General features: G+C 54.7%; 1 protein-coding gene across 4 annotated transcripts in view; it reads left to right on the top strand.

Moving 5' to 3' along the window:
• Positions 1–15,039, top strand: part of LOC104336064 (tyrosine-protein phosphatase non-receptor type 11) — a 62,380-nt gene that overhangs the window by 15,236 nt on the left and 32,105 nt on the right. Inside the window, exon 2 of one of the 4 annotated variants that reach the window (XM_075437396.1) lies at positions 1,953–2,165. The exons of the other annotated variants lie outside the window; for them this stretch is intronic. Within the exon in view, the coding sequence (XP_075293511.1) occupies positions 2,158–2,165 (8 nt within the window). The 5' untranslated portion in view covers positions 1,953–2,157. The remainder of the gene's footprint in view (positions 1–1,952; positions 2,166–15,039) is intronic. 4 annotated transcript variants of the gene reach the window in all.

Genomic DNA, 15,039 nt, shown 5'->3' on the forward strand with positions numbered 1-15,039 from the left:
GTCCCCCGTCCTGCCCAGCGTTTCCGAGCTCCCAGCAGCGAGACCGGCCTTGCGGAGCGCTCGGCTTTGCGGTTGAGGCTGCTGCTGCTCTCTGATCTCCTCTGTGCCTCAGCTGCTCCGCTGGCCCATCGCAGGCGAGCCGCAAAGCAGCCGTAATTGTGCTAAGTGTCTGCGGGATAATGGACTGAATCCTCGGGATGCAGAGGCAGCCGCGTTCCCGGCTATTTAATACCTTGATTGATGTGGATTTAGTTGTTTGCCAGCCCGCAGGAGGACGGTCTTCTGAGCTCTTGTTTCTGCTGCATGAAGCTGGTGATGTAAGGATGTTAAAGAGCTAGGCAGGAGTGAGAGATTTGGCCAGTCGTGCGGTTGCAGGGCTGTAATGATCGCAGGTTTGCTAGGACGGGGTGTTGTGGTCTTCCTCCCCATCTTGCTGAGCCAAGAGAGGGAGATCAGTGGTGGTTTGTGGCTCTAGGAGAGTGGAGCTTTCCTCTCTCTCTGTAGCCGTTGTGGTCTCAGTCCTGCAAGAAGCCAAGTTCTTTCTGCCCAGGGGTGGCCTGAGGAAAGGTCTGTGTGCCTGGAAGCTTGTCTGCGTCTTTCCAGTTAGATCATCTGATCTCATAGAAGATGATATCTCTCCTTGTAAACCTTGCTCTCTCTCCACGTTAAACCCTGGACCTGGACATGTTGAGATGCTTGAGCCGTCTAGCTTTAGGCAGCTGTGCTGAGTGGTGAGATGAGTGTCCCTGCCTAGGCAGGGGAGAAAATTGGGTTCCATTCTGCACCGCCCTGAGGAATGGGCTGTTTCCATGCCTGAATAAGGAGACAGAATCACAGAACGGTGGGGGCTGGAAGGGACCTCTGTGGGTCATCTAGTCCAACCCTCCTGCCAAAGCAGGGTCACCTACAGTAGGCTGTAGAGGACCTTGTCCAGGCGGGGCTGGAATATCTCTAGAGAAGGAGACTCCACAGCCTCCCTGGGCAGCCTGGGCCAGGGCTCCGTCACCCTCAGAGGGAAGAAGTTCTTCCTCATGTTCAGCTGGAGCTTCCTCTGCTTCAGTTTGTGCCCATTGCCCCTTGTCCTGTCACTGGGCACTACTGAAAAGAGCTTGGCCCTGTCCTCCTGACACCCACCCTTCAGATATGAAGGGTAAGACTGGACTCTTAACTTGGGTACCTCGCAGCCATGTGGTCTGCCAGCTCCTGTCAGCTGCCCAGAGCAAGCTGGCTCCGAGGAGCTGCGCAGAAACGCGGCTGCCTGGTGTACGACTGCCTTTGGGGCCCAGCAGCGGGTGGGGAGCAGGGCAGTGTGTCCCCCCAAAGAGCTGATGGGGCCAAGAGAGAAGGCACACAAGGGACGGGCTATGAACCCTGCTTTGGAGGGCAGAGGAACCGAGTCGCAGCCAAACGAAGGGACTGCTTTTTAAGCTGGCGTTAGGAAACCCAAAAAGCAAGCAGGGATGCAAAGATGTTTGAGTACCTTGATGGTTGCTCCCGAAGGAGCGTGGCAGTCCTGTTCCCGACAGGAGCAGAGCCGGGCTCCGTGTGCCGGTGCTCTCCCAGCCGTGCCGAGGGGGATGACGGTGGTGTCGGCAGAGCGGCTCAGCACTGAAGATCTGGGGCAGAAATCTCCCCTCCTGCTTTGAGGAAGGAGAATTCCTAGGAAGTGCTGTTCAGATGCAGGAGCTCTGTGGGGCAGAAGTTTGCCCGTTAGCCGTTCTTTTTTTTCTTTCTTTAGCTTTGACAGACAGCTGTCGTCACGTCCCATGTGCGCGTGGTGGTTACCCTCCCCAGTCCCCTTCGAAACACCCGATTCACAGCTGCCGGCCCTGCACCGATAAGAGAGCGAGATGACTTCCTTTTCTTCTCTCCACCCCCTCTCCCTTCCAGAATAAGCCGGGCTGTTTTGTGGTAAATAACGAGCTGTCACTTCTTCGCTTGAAACTTTCCAGGCTCCGCCACCTTGGCCAACCCTCCTGAAGGATGCTGGAGGCTGGAACCTTCCTGTCGGGCGGCAAACTGCCTGCTGCATCCTAGAGCGAGCCCTCCCCACCTCCCCTATCCTACGACTCTTACTGCCTTTCGAGCTGTCCTGTGGTTTCTGTGGACTAACGAATCTCTCTGCCTACTCTGCCGGGTCAGGAGCCTTGACCAGTTATGGTGAGGTAGGAGATCTGTCCTCTGTGTGTGTGTCTAGCTTCGATTTTTAACAAAGCCGCTGTTTCTGAGCGGGGAGAAGGCGGAGGGGAGAAGGCATGGAGATCATCTCTGTAGTTCAGATTGCACAAAGGTTCCACTTGTGCTGTGGGAGGATGTGAGCTAAGAACAGTCAGAGAGCACCTAGGAAGGTGTGGGCGCTATTAGGGTGGGAATGGTGATTAACAGTGCTCGTTAGCCGCAGCCTAGCAAATGCTCTGCAGAAGTGCAAGATTCTCCAGTGGAAACTACCCCGCAGATGCCTCTGCAGCACGTGGGTGATGGTAACTTTCTCCTTGTGCTGGCCTCAGCACTGGGAAACGGTGCGTTAGCAGTTTCGTTTATATGATTACAATGCTTAATACGATTGCTGGAGGGGCCTTTGGTGCTGACTGCAGCCGGGGAGAGGTTATCCCTGCTGTGAGCAGGGAGTTATTTTGTGGTGTTATTAGATTTTTATCTGGCGTTACCTTGTTAGCAGTGCTGTGTTAGTAGCGACTCGCTTATCTCTCCGTTTGCCTCGCCGCGTCTCTAGCTTTCATGTGCTGATAACCAGCTTGCCTGCTTTGGAGCATGGCAGTTTGGAGGTGCGGGGCACCTCTAGCTGACTTTTGTATGCAAACTGCATGAAATGACAACATTTAGTGAGAAGGGGGGAGGAACAACCCCAGGCACCAGTACAGGCTTGGGGCGGACCTGCTGGAGAGCAGCTCTGTGGAGAGGGACTGGGAGTGCTGGGGGACGACAGGGTGACCATGAGCCAGCAGCGTGCCCTGGCTGCCAAGAAGGCCAATGGGATCCTGGGGTGCATGAGGAGGAGTGTGGCCAGCAGGTCAAGGGAGGTTCTCCTTCGCCTCTGCTCTGCCCTAGTGAGGCCCCATCTGGAGTACTGTGTCCAGTGCTGGGCTCCCCACTTCAAGAAAGGTGAGGAGCTACTGGAGAGAGTCCAGCAGAGGGCTACGAGGATGAGGAGGGGACTGGAACATCTCTCCTATGAGGAGAGGCTGAGGGAGCTGGGCTTGTTCAGCCTGGAGAAGAGAAGGTTGCAAGGGGACCTAATAAATGCTTATAAATCTCTCAAGGGTGGGTATCAGGAGGATGGGGCCAAACTCTTTTCAGTGGTGCCCAGCGACAGGACAAGGGGCAACGGGCACAAACTGAAGCAGAGGAAGTTCCAGCTGAACATGAGCAAGAACTTCTTCCCTCTGAGGGTGATGGAGCCCTGGCCCAGGCTGCCCAGGGAGGCTGTGGAGTCTCCTTCTCTGGAGATATTCCAGCCCCACCTGGCCGTGGTGCTGTGCAGCCTGCTGTGGGTGACCCTGCTTGGGCAGGGGGTTGGGCTGGGTGACCCCCAGAGGTCCCTTCCAACCCCTGCCATGCTGGGATTCTGTAAGGTAGTGAAGGTGTGTAAAAGCAGCCATGTGTGACCGGGTCTGCTGGGGTAGGGAAGGGCGTGCGAGACGGTCCCTTAGCCAGGCCGGGAGGCACGGCAGGCGAGCGCGCGTGTGAAGAAACCAATCCTGTCTGCTGGAAGCGCAGGGAAGGGATCCAGGGCAGGAACTGGGCTGTGGCTGAAGCCGTGTTTGAGGTTGTTCAACGCAATGGGATCGCTGTGCGAGCGGCGATGGCTCCTTGCCATGGAGCGCAGTGCGGAGCGTGCCTTGGGTTTTCCTTCCTTCCTTCCACGGGCACGTGGAGGGCGTGGGCTGCTCCGCAGGGATTCGGGTGATGAAAGTCGCTCCAGCCTGGTGGCAGTTTACACTCCCTTGCATCTCAGGAGCGTCCCAAGGCTTTGGCACCAGCTTCATTTCAAGGCTGTTCTTTCAGGTGTTGCTGAAGTGACTGGTGCCTCAGTCTCTGGTCCCTGCTTTGGGTGGGTTCTGCTTCACTGGATCGTAGCAAAGCAGCTCAGCAAATGCTTTTCTGCTCTGGGAGGAAGCCTGTCTGTCAGACAGCAGCTGGGCTGGTTTCGGGGCTGGCTGCTGAGATGTATTTTTAATGCCTCAACTGTCTGGCAGGTGGGCCTCCAATTTAATTTTAACTTGCTTTATGAGAACAAAACAATTTGTGATATACAGGCCAGTAAACTTTCATGAATGGAGGGAGTTAAAAAGAGATTTCTGCTACTGTTAGATCTTTTGAGGCTAGTAGGTAAGGCCTTCTCTGGCTGAGGTTAAAGCATAGCTTGGTGTTTATGGTGGTCCTAACAGTGGAATACCCTTGGAGTAAAAAAGTCAAATTCAAGTTTAAGTTTGACTCAGAGAATTAATTCAGAAAATTTAAAAACTGCAGCTGAAAACAAGAACCTCACACAGCTTTGGGGCTGGTGAGTTCAAAACAGCTTGAGGGACATATCTACACCTTTTTTTAATTAAGAGAACATGGGTGTAAATCCCCTGGGCAACTTGGAAGAGCCCCAACTGCCAGTTTCCTGCTGGTGCAGGTGACTGTAACTGGGTGTTGAAATGCACATTGGCCTGATAAAAACTATTTCTGCCTCTCCCATGCTGTGGAAACTGAGAACTGTCAGGCAAAACTTGTCGTCTTTTCCCAGCAGTTTCAGTCTGGTGCTGTGGGTCCTGCCCTCTTGCCTTGGCGTAGCGTGTGCTGAACCACAGAATCCCAGAATGTTTGGGGTTGGCAGGGACCTCTGTGGGTCACCCAGCCCAACCCCCTGCCCAAGCAGGGTCACCCAGAGCAGGCTGCACAGCACCGCGTCCAGGTGGGGCTGGAATATCTCCAGAGAAGGAGACTCCACAGCCTCCCTGGGCAGCCTGGGCCAGGGCTCCGTCACCCTCAGAGGGAAGAAGTTCTTCCTCATGTTCAGCTGGAGCTTCCTCTGCTTCAGTTTGTGCCCGTTGCCCCTTGTCCTGTCGCTGGGCACCACTGGAAAGCGTTTGGCCCCATCCTCCTGACACCATCCTGAACCAGCAGCTGCCTGCTTGCCCGGCTCCGTGTGAGGCGAGGTCTGGCTCTGCATGCTGGAGAGGGCTTCCCAAAGCCTGGGGGACCTGCTGGGCTTGCAGCCCCCTGGGCAGGGTGAGGAGCTCAGGACCATGGGGCATGCCTAGCAGGGGAGCAACCAGCATCCTGAATGTTCACATTCTTTCTGGAGTGAGCAAATATTTGGAAATCCGAGTGGGGAAATGAGCAGGGTGCATATCCTGGAAGGGATTTTTATGCTTCCTTTGAAAACAAACCCAAACTGTCTCAGCCAGAGCCTCTGACCTTGGGGTGTCAGACCCCAAACTCACAGCAAGGTCGGTGGGGTTTGTGCTTGTAGGAGCAGGTTTTGCTCCTGAAAGCACCCGCTGGACCCGCGATTGCTCCTCGCTCGGGGCCGGCAGCGTGGCGGTTGGGCTGGCGGTGGGTGAGTCGCTCGGGCTGCGTTACCAAGCCCAGCAGTTCCTCGCCTGCTGTCGTCCTGGAGCAGCCTCTGTTGACCTGCCCAGCGGCCTCAGTTCCCAGCTGGAAACATCTGTAAAGGCAGCCGGCGTCTGAAGCAGGCGGGGGGAATACGTGCCCTTTCCCAGGGCAGCCGCTGATGCCTGTTCCAGCCTCTTGTGGTCTTTTCTTCGAGTCCCATCAGTTTTTCTCTGCAGATGACAGAGGTGCTAGTCTGTGGTCTTTCCTCCCCCACTACTTCACACCTGGATTTTACCAGCTATAAACTTTAGTGACAGGCTGAGAGCCAAATCCTTCGCTGGTATGAATGATTCGGAGCGAGAGGGGGCAGGTTGAGGAATTGTCCTTTATCAAAGCCCATCGGCTGAGGAAGGACGGACAGACGGCTTACCCGGCAGTCTCTGCCCCAAGCCTTTACTACTCTGGTTGTAGAATTTGAGTTATAGTTTGTGTAACGCCCCTCTGCCTGAATCCTGCGGGTATCCCCTAACCGAGACGCGTTCTTGGCAGTAAAGAGGGGCTGTGTTTTGTGTGAGTAGTTCGTTTCTTGCGCAGCCGCACCAACTTTTGAGGTGGCCACGCGTTTAAATCGAATGTACGACAAGTGGAAATGCTATGTCTGATTTCAGTGCTTGAGGATGGGAAATGTCATGACAGATTTACATGTAGAGGTCAGGGTTAGTGTGCCGGATCTGCTGTACCCCGAGATGCTGAGATGCTTTGCCCCAGCCGAGTTGTGAATTTTGCATGGCCCTTTTGGGGAAGCGCAGGGGATGTGGTTTAATGCCACACTGCGGTGTCGTGGTAGGGCAGTCCGTGCTGACCTAACGCCCCGAGGCAGAATGGGGACTTTTTTTTTAGTCCTGCTCTCTAATTTGAGTCAAACCTCTCTGGGATACTCCCCGTGCTGCTTTCCAATTTCTGGATTCAGGCACAACCAGAGAGACCACGCTACTCAGGCCAAGAGGCAAAGTTTACAAGATGCTACATCCTCCACCTCCAAACACCAGCAAGGGAAACTGAGATGCAGAAGTGAGGGCTGAAAACCCACATCTCGCAGAGCATGCTCGGACTTCATTTTCTGCAAAAGCCTGCCTTGCGGTGTTGGTGGTCCGTGCTAGGAGGGCTCCGCTCTGCCCAGAGAAACTGAGCCGAAGGGAAACCTTTTCACAAGGCGTGCTCTTCTCTTGGCTGTTGCCTAGAGCTAGCTGAGCCCACAGCAGCATCTTGGAGATTTGACAGGAGCTGGTGTGTAAATGGCCCATTTTCTTTGTCCCTATAGCTCATAGGCCAACGTTTCTACAGTCTTCTTCCTGATGTGACTCCGTCCTTGGAGTGCTCTGATGTGGCTCTGTTGATAACACAGGTAAACTGGTGGTGACAGGCCCTTGTGGGATTGACAGCCCGGTGATGCTCTTGAGAAAGAACTCTTGCATCTGAACAAGAGCATGCAATATCTTATTTTGGAAGTGAAAATGTAAGTTTGCACTCGTGGTGGGAGGCCAAACTCTCTAACAACTCCTTCCTTCCTTCCTGCCTTCGGTTCTTAGTTTGAAGCCTGTCTTCCTGTAGCTGGAGAGGACCAGCTGGAGCCGGGCGTTTGGCAGTGTCCTGCCGTGGCTATCGTTAGGCACGCTGCATATGGCAGCCACGAGGCAACGTGGGTGTGAGAATACCCAAGCGTAAAGACAAACAGGCAGGCTCCATTTTGCACAGATCCACTATCTGTCTCTGCACTGGAGTGAAACGATCGGTTACGCTTTTCTCTGATGTGTGGTAAATGTCCCCTGTACCATCGTTGTGTCCTACTGCTCGCTCCGCACCCTTTGGGTGGACCCTCCTGGCTGCACGGGTTGGCCAAAGAGAAACCCAGAGCTGCTGCTTCTGCAGCCAGCCTGGGTGCAAGCGCAGCACGCTGGCTGTGAGGATGCTGTTTTAGCAAGTGGAGAGCTTGACCAAGATATGTGCTTGAGTATTTACAAGCTGTTGCTCGAAGGACCAGAGCTGCTGGACTTGGACCGTGAGTGGTGGCAGACCTTCAGAATGACACAGGCATCACCCCTCTCATTTCTTGCGCCTGTGCACAAGCCCCTCGTCTACTGCAGCGTCCCGGGGGGCTGCCATGGCAGGTGCCGCAGCCCGGGCAGCAGCTGCTCGCTGAGATGCGGCGAGGAGGAGGAGGAGGCGATGCAGCGGGCAGGTGCCAGTCTCTTTCACATCCTTTATGTGCACCCGTGCGAGCATTTGTCGCAGCTTGGCGTCGCGCCGGGTCACACACTCGTGCTCCGGTGCTCTGCTGTTTGCTCCAGTCCGGCGGAGCACGCTGTCCTTTTTGTCTGCAGGCGATGTGGTCTTGTGTCCTGGATCTTAATTTTGTTCGTGGCTTCCTTTCCCTGTCACTACAGGGCCTTTATCTGGGGAGTGCAAGGCGTGATGGTGAAAGAGGGTTTTCTGTATCAGCGGTGTGGGATGGGCTGTGGGAAAACGTGTAGATGTGGCACTTCGGGGTATGGTTTAGCAGGCATGGTGGTGTTGGGCTGACGGTTGGACTTGATGATCTTGGAGGACTTTTCCAGCCTATGGTTCTATGAAGTCCCTGTGACGGACAGAGCCTGCAGATGCTCTGGCTTGATGTCTGTCCGGGCAAGGGGGATCAGGCTTTCTGCAGCCGCTTCAGCTTGGGTATGGCCTGGGCTAACTTTGGCTGCTTGAAGGATCACTGAGACAAGTAGCGGTGAAATGAGCATCTCCCATGAGCTGTCCTGCCCTTCAGACCTGCTGGTCTTCCTCCATCTTTGCTGAAGCCGGGGTGAGCCGTGTCTCTAAAACCAGAGCTGAAAGATCCGGATAGAAATGCGGTTGAAACAGGCGTGTGACTACATGGGTGTCAGAAACGGGGCGGCTGAGCTGTCAGCAGGAAATCATCCTGGTTCTCCTGCAAGTCACTGGACATCAGTGCAGAAGAGATGTGCCTGCGGGATGTTCTGCCTGCAGCGGCGAGCAGCTGGTGTCCCTGCCCACGGCTGGCTGGGACAGCGAGCCTCTGCGGAGCTGTGAGAGTCCGTAGGAGGGTGCTGAGCCGAGGTGCTTTGTGTCACAGCCGCCTGCCTGGCAAGTGCGTGTTTGGGTCAAAAGGAAGAATATGAGTGTGGCTGTCTTTCATCTCTTTCCCCTCTCCCCGCAGCGAGGCTGTCATGCGGGGCATCTTAGTGAGAAGGGTAAGAACACAACCTTTGGTCTCTAAAGTTCACCCAGGCGTCCTTACCACAGCGAGGGAAATGGCGTGCGGTGCACTGTGAACAGGAGCATTCTCCACAAAGGGGAGGTCTGCATTTGGCGTTTCTGGCTTCCCTTCTGGAAATGGCTATTTTTGAGCTGATGACCTGCTTAGTAGTCTTGGGTTTCCCCGGGCAGATAACAGGTGACCGTGCGATTGCTTTTTCATAAGCATGTCATGAAGGTTGGGAAAAGACCTCCAAGATCATCGAGTCCAACCGTCATGAAGGTTGGGAAAAGACCTCCAAGATCATCGAGTCCAACCGTCATGAAGGTTGGGAAAAGACCTCCAAGATCATCGAGTCCAACTGTCATGAAGGTTGGGAAAAGACCTCCAAGATCGAGTCCAACCGTCATTAAGGATGGGAAAAGACCTCCAAGATCATTGAGTCCAACCGTCATGAAGGATGGGAAAAGACCTCCAAGATCATCAAGTCCAACCGTCAACCCATCACCAAACATGTCTGCTAAACCATGTCCCAAAGTGCCACATCTACAGATTTTTGACTCTTCGCATCTTCGATCGTAGGCTTTTCGGAGAGGTGAACTTGTGCTCCCAGACTTCTCCTCTCCCCTGGTGCTCATGCTCTGGCCTGCGCAGAGCAGAGCTGCTTTTGCAGGGCGGGTGATGGAGACCGGGCTGAGTGAGCTGTGGCAGAGCACGGTCCTGTATTGTCCTTCCAGGCCAGTCAGCCTTCGTGGAAATTGGGCCCAGCTTGGATGCTGTGTTTAGTAGGAGCGTGAAGCACCAGTCCTAGCCCTGGTCTCACTGGGCAACCTTCAGCAAGCCACGCTGCTTCTGGCCTCTCCCATGCTCTTCCTGGGCTTCACATTGTGAGACCCTGTTGCAAGGACCATCATTTGAGAGCCTTCTGCAGTATCTGTAGTGGTGGGGCTTTCTTCCTGATCACGAATCATATCTCCTTCTCTGGAGATATTCAAGACGCGCCTGGACAAGGTCCTCTACAACCTACTGTAGGTGACACTGCTTTGGCAGGAGGGTTGGACTGGGTGACCCACAGAGGTCCCTTCCAACCCCTACCATTCTGTGATTCTATGACTGTGCTATAAAGGGAATTAAGGTGTAGAGAAGTAGTACCTTAACGTGCTTGAATGAAGAGCTTCTGCGCCTGTCACCGCAGGCTTTCAACCTGAAGGTAGCTCAGAGAAGGACTTGGCTACACCTTGAGCAGTCCAGACCGTGTCCCGGCTGCGTGGTAGCTGGGGTAGCGAAGGGGGATGCTGTTCCCGCATGTGCTGCCTTGGGCAGTGTGGCTGCTGCACGGTGGAGTGGCTGGTCCCTGGCTCCAGAGGCGAGGGAGAGCGTCCTGTAGCTGCGTGCTTTGGTTTGCGTTGGTGCGATGTGAGAAACGAGCGGGGTCTGTTTCTGAAGTGGAAAGAGCATCGGTCAAAATGCTAATTTTAAGTTTCACAGCAGCAGAGTGAACCCTTGCAGACTTCACAGAGCGGGGAGTCTGGGACCGCAGAGAGATGCCAGGTCCTCGGGATGATGGACCATCCCTGTGCGTCCATCCCAGGCAGAGGAGCTGATGCACAGCCCTCACTGGCTGCTGTTTATGGGAGAGGAGTTTCTGGGGGTACTTGTCCTTGGAGCCATTTCTCCGTTCTGATGCCAGCCAGATTTAACGAGCTATCTGGTTTCTTAGCCAAAATCATTGCTTTAGACACCTCACTGACTTGACACCCTTTGCTAAGAGACTGTGACAGACCGTGAATGTGCTGCTGCTTTAGGAGGGGGAGGAGATGGTGTGGATGGCTCAGAAGGTGAATGAACGGGACAGCGCGTGAAAAGAGGGAAGATGTGCCAATGGCAAGCGTGGACTAGAATAATTTAGATAAAGGGACTGAATCATAGGGAGCAGATGAGTGCAGAATCTTGCATGTGTCAGGGAGCTAGGACAGATGTGAATTTATATTAATTAACAATTAATGCCAGCTGAGGCTCCAGAGCTGGTAAATGGAAACTGTCTGCACCAGCTCCCTGCCAGGAGGGTGTTGCCTGCAGGGAAGAGCTCATGGAGTGCTTTTGCTGCTGGATCTGGGTTTTGTACGCGTCCTCTCCTCTTCCCGTTTCAGCCAAAGCCGTTCCCTCTCCCGGGATGGCAGCTGTGGGTCTGCCCAGCCGCCGCCTTCTGGGGACAGGGCTGAAAATGGAATTCAATGACAAAGTCATAAAACTGGTCTTACCCGTGCAGTCAGAGGCCACTGCTAATCTCCAGCTAAAACCAGTTTCTTTGACCGAAACCACTCTGCCCAGCGCACAGTCTTGCAAGTGACTGTGGAAAAGCTCTTCTGAAGAGCTGTGTATGAAACCATTTCTGACGGTAGCATTTGGGTTTCAAACCAAACCGTGGGTGGTGAGTCAAAACCCCTCTTTGAAGGTGACATGGAGGAGCGCTGGGTACGCTGCAGCTCGGCAGCTCAAAGCAGCTCTGCTTGGCCTTTCGTTAAGGTCATCGTCTGGTGGGCAGAGCTGTGGGTTGAGGTTTCCATTGCTGCAGCCGAAGCTGTTTCACACCCACGCTGTGCAAGCGTCAGCGGCGTGGGCTGGGGATGGTCTCGTGGAGGATGGACCCACAGACCGACGAATGAAATGGTAAAGTCATCCTCGCCTGGATGCTGGGCTGGGACGTGTTGGATGGCTTGGAAAGCTGCTGGGAAGGCAGCGCGTGCTTGGAAGGGAATGTGGCTCTCCAGAGACATGGAGGGGGGCTTCTCCGGGGGTTAGGGCTTGGAACCTAAGCTGTGAGCAGTTCCTACAGCACAGTGTCAGCGGTGCAGTGAGGCACGCAGACTGAGCGGTGCTGGTGGACCTTCATGGTGGCTGCTGAAAACAGCCCGGGAGCTTCACTGGGGCTTGCTGGTGGACCTTCATGGTGGCTGCTGAAAACAGCCCGGGGGCTTCACTGGGGCTTGCTGGTGGACCTTCATGGTGGCTGCTGAAAACAGCCCGGGGGCTTCACTGGGGCTTGCTGGTGGACCTTCATGGTGGCTGCTGAAAACAGCCCAGGGGCTTCACTAGGGCTTGCCAGTGGGCTAGCAGCCTGGGCTCTGGGATGCAGGACCAGGGCTCCAGGTTTTGTGGCTCTTCCCCTCTTGCTGCTTTGCTGGGACTGGGAGAGACCCTCTCTGAGCTGAGCCTGGCAGAAGAGCTCTGCAGGACCTGGCCGTGGGTAATGTGCGTGGTTAGGCTAATCGGCACCCCAAAGCTGGCTGTGCCCGCTGCTGCCCGGTCACTGAGCCTCTGCTGGGATACCTGGCCCCGTCTCTTCGCCCTGCCATAGTGCTCTGCGCTGTTCTGGTGGTGTTTTCTCTGAGGGAGTCCCTCTGTGCACAACATTCACTCACCATATGCCTTGAAATTGAGCGGGGAGGGGAATAAATGCTGAGCAAAACCCTGTCTCTTTTCACAGGGTGTCGATGGAAACGTGGCCTTTCTGCAGGAGACGGGGCTGGTGGTTGGGCATGGGCGTGTGTCCTCAGCCTAGGCTGGCTGTTGCACATAAAGGGGTTGCTAGCATCTGCTCTGCCTCGTGGTATCTAAATCCAGTGGGGTGCATCGTCTGGTTAAAAGAGGGGTCTGCAGAACCCTGTGGATAGCTGCAGAGTTTGTCTGCAAAGCTGCTGATCTGCCCGCCCCGGAACGAGAGCTCGACTTCTTTGAGGAAGAACTTCCCTCTGAGGGTGACGGAGCACTGGCCCAGGCTGCCCAGGGAGGCTGTGGAGTCTCCTTCTCTGGAGATATTCCAGCCCCGCCTGGACAAGGTCCTCTGCAGCCTGCTGTAGGTGACCCTGCTTGGGCAGGGGGTTGGACTGGGTGACCCACAGAGGTCCCTTCCAACCCCTACCATTCTGTGATTCTGCTTTGGGGCAGAAAAGGGTCTCTGGCCTCTTCCAACCCAGCACGCCTTTTCATCCTTGCTGTTTAATGCCGCTCTATCTTCAACCATTCAACCGCTGTCCAGCTATGGGGCAGGGGTGGGGGAAGCTGGTTGCTCACGTCAAAAGCATGGCAGGGTTCTGTCCTGCTCACCTGCTCTCGTACGCTTACTCAGAGAGCCAGTGTTAATTACTTTCATTGAAGGGTTTGTCAAGAACCAGGGGAGCTCAGTGATACCACGTGAAGTATGGGCTGTGCTGCGTGAGCCAGGCTTCTGTGCCTCTCTGTCCCAGATTTATCCCTGGAGCCTTTCTTGGGGTGTCCAAACCAGCTGGCAAAGGGGCATGGAGCAGCTTGAAAGCGCTTGGCCCTGCCAGTGTGAGCGATCGGGAGGCTGTGGGAGGGCTGGAGGCACCATCCTTCACTCTGAGACAGCTTGAGAAGTGGGTGAAAAGTGGATCTGCTCGTTGGGAGTAATCCCACCAACCTCTGTCCAGGGTCAGGGCCTCAGTGACCAGTCCATCAGCTCGTCGCTATTGCTTGGGCTGTTCCTTGCCTGTAGGTGTTGGAGTGAGCAGCCCAGCTCATGGAAACTGGCCAGGCTTGCTGCGTAAACCCCGGGTTTGCCATGAGCTGGCTGTTGGGGCGAGTGGTGAGAACTCGGTTTGTGCAAAATTTGGGCTCTTCACATCAGCCAAAGGACGTTGGCCATCTAGATTCTCCTGGAATCTGGTGAAAATAAGGTGCGTACCTTCTCAGAGAAAGTAGTTCACCATTCTCACCGCAGTGCGAGATCCATTAGGGAAATAGTCTCTGAAATAGAGGGAGGGAGGCAAGCTGGTTTCTGTAGAAGTGACTGTTGCACCCCAGAGAATGCAACGCCGATTTCTGTACCTGCCACGGAAATGGGTATGCTGGTTTAGAAACGCAGCGAGAAATTTTTTCTGTTTGTTTTGAAGTTGCTTGCAGAAGTCTTGGGGGATGTTAGATGATGTGCACTGGCACAGTTAGCTGTCAGGATGCTAATTGCTTTAGGAAAATGAAAATATTTACCTGTATGTAGAGCTGAAGAGATTTGCAGGGTATATTTATTTAATACACTCCCTCGAGGCTATGCTTGGTGTAAGAAGTCTTCTGCTGGGATTTGAATTGAACCAGACTAGAACCAACAAAGGAGGCTGCTGCCGCTCCATCAGGTCTGAGAAATGCTTTATATGCAGCCAGGCCTGCGTAGAACGGTTTTCAGTGAAGATGTGAACGCTAATAATTCAGTATGGAAGCATCGTGAAGCCACCAGCAGCCTTGCTGTAATGCACAGTTTCCTAAATTGAGCCTTGATACCGCAGGACAAGTATGACCTCTCCTCAGCTACCACGGAATTGCTTATTTCCGTGTTTTTTAGGAAAATCTGTCCTTCCCCCACCCCCCAGGAAGGTCTGAGAAATGCCATGCCATGCTCTGCACGCGTGGATTTTCACTGGTGGCCGATGTTTTAGCGCCTTGCTCGGTGCCATGCTGCGGGTGGGTCGGTGCCAGTGTCACGCTGCGAAATGGAGCGCCTTGCTTGGAGCCTCTGCTCCTGCCGAGCATCAGAACATCCGTGTTTCAGGCAGAAGAAGCATTCAGCCCTGGTGCCTCCAGAAAAAAGCTTGGACGAGGTGACCCTGGCTTCTAATGAGGAGAACGCAGCCTTGCTTCTACTGTCAGTTTTATACGTCAACCCCACGCTCCAAATCTTAACCCCTCTTTTTCAGCGCTTGACGTTAGCACTGTCGCCACGCGGGATGCTGTCAGGTTTGCATGGGGTCCTGGGTGGTTTCTAGACGGTCTTCTCTTCCTTGGGCAGGTGGGGGGGTTTGTGGACTGCAGAGCTGCTGGCAGCTTGTGGTCTGCTGGCCGTGTCTCCAGTACAGGCTCCCTTCTTCAGCCTGAGCCCGGGTGGTCTGTGAGGAGCACCCTGCTCGCAGGGGCGAGTTTCTGCCGCTCTTCGGAGAGCTGCGATGGTGTCGCTGCTCCTTACCCCGAATCGCGTCTGCAGAAAGCCCCAAACACGCAAGAGAGGGATGCTTTTCTCATTCCTACTGGAAACCAGCGTGGCAGATGGTGTTCTCTTCGGCAGGCAGCGTTCCTCTGACAAATGGGTCTAAACATCACCGTTCATCAAGGTTCAACAAAGCCAAATGCAGGGTCCTGCACCTGGGGAGGAACAACCTCATGCACCAGTACAGGCTTGGGGTGGACCTGCTGGAGAGCAGCTCTGC

The sequence above is a fragment of the Opisthocomus hoazin genome, chromosome 16 (genome assembly GCF_030867145.1).
Source record: "Opisthocomus hoazin isolate bOpiHoa1 chromosome 16, bOpiHoa1.hap1, whole genome shotgun sequence".
Classification (NCBI taxonomy): Eukaryota; Metazoa; Chordata; class Aves; order Opisthocomiformes; family Opisthocomidae; genus Opisthocomus; species Opisthocomus hoazin.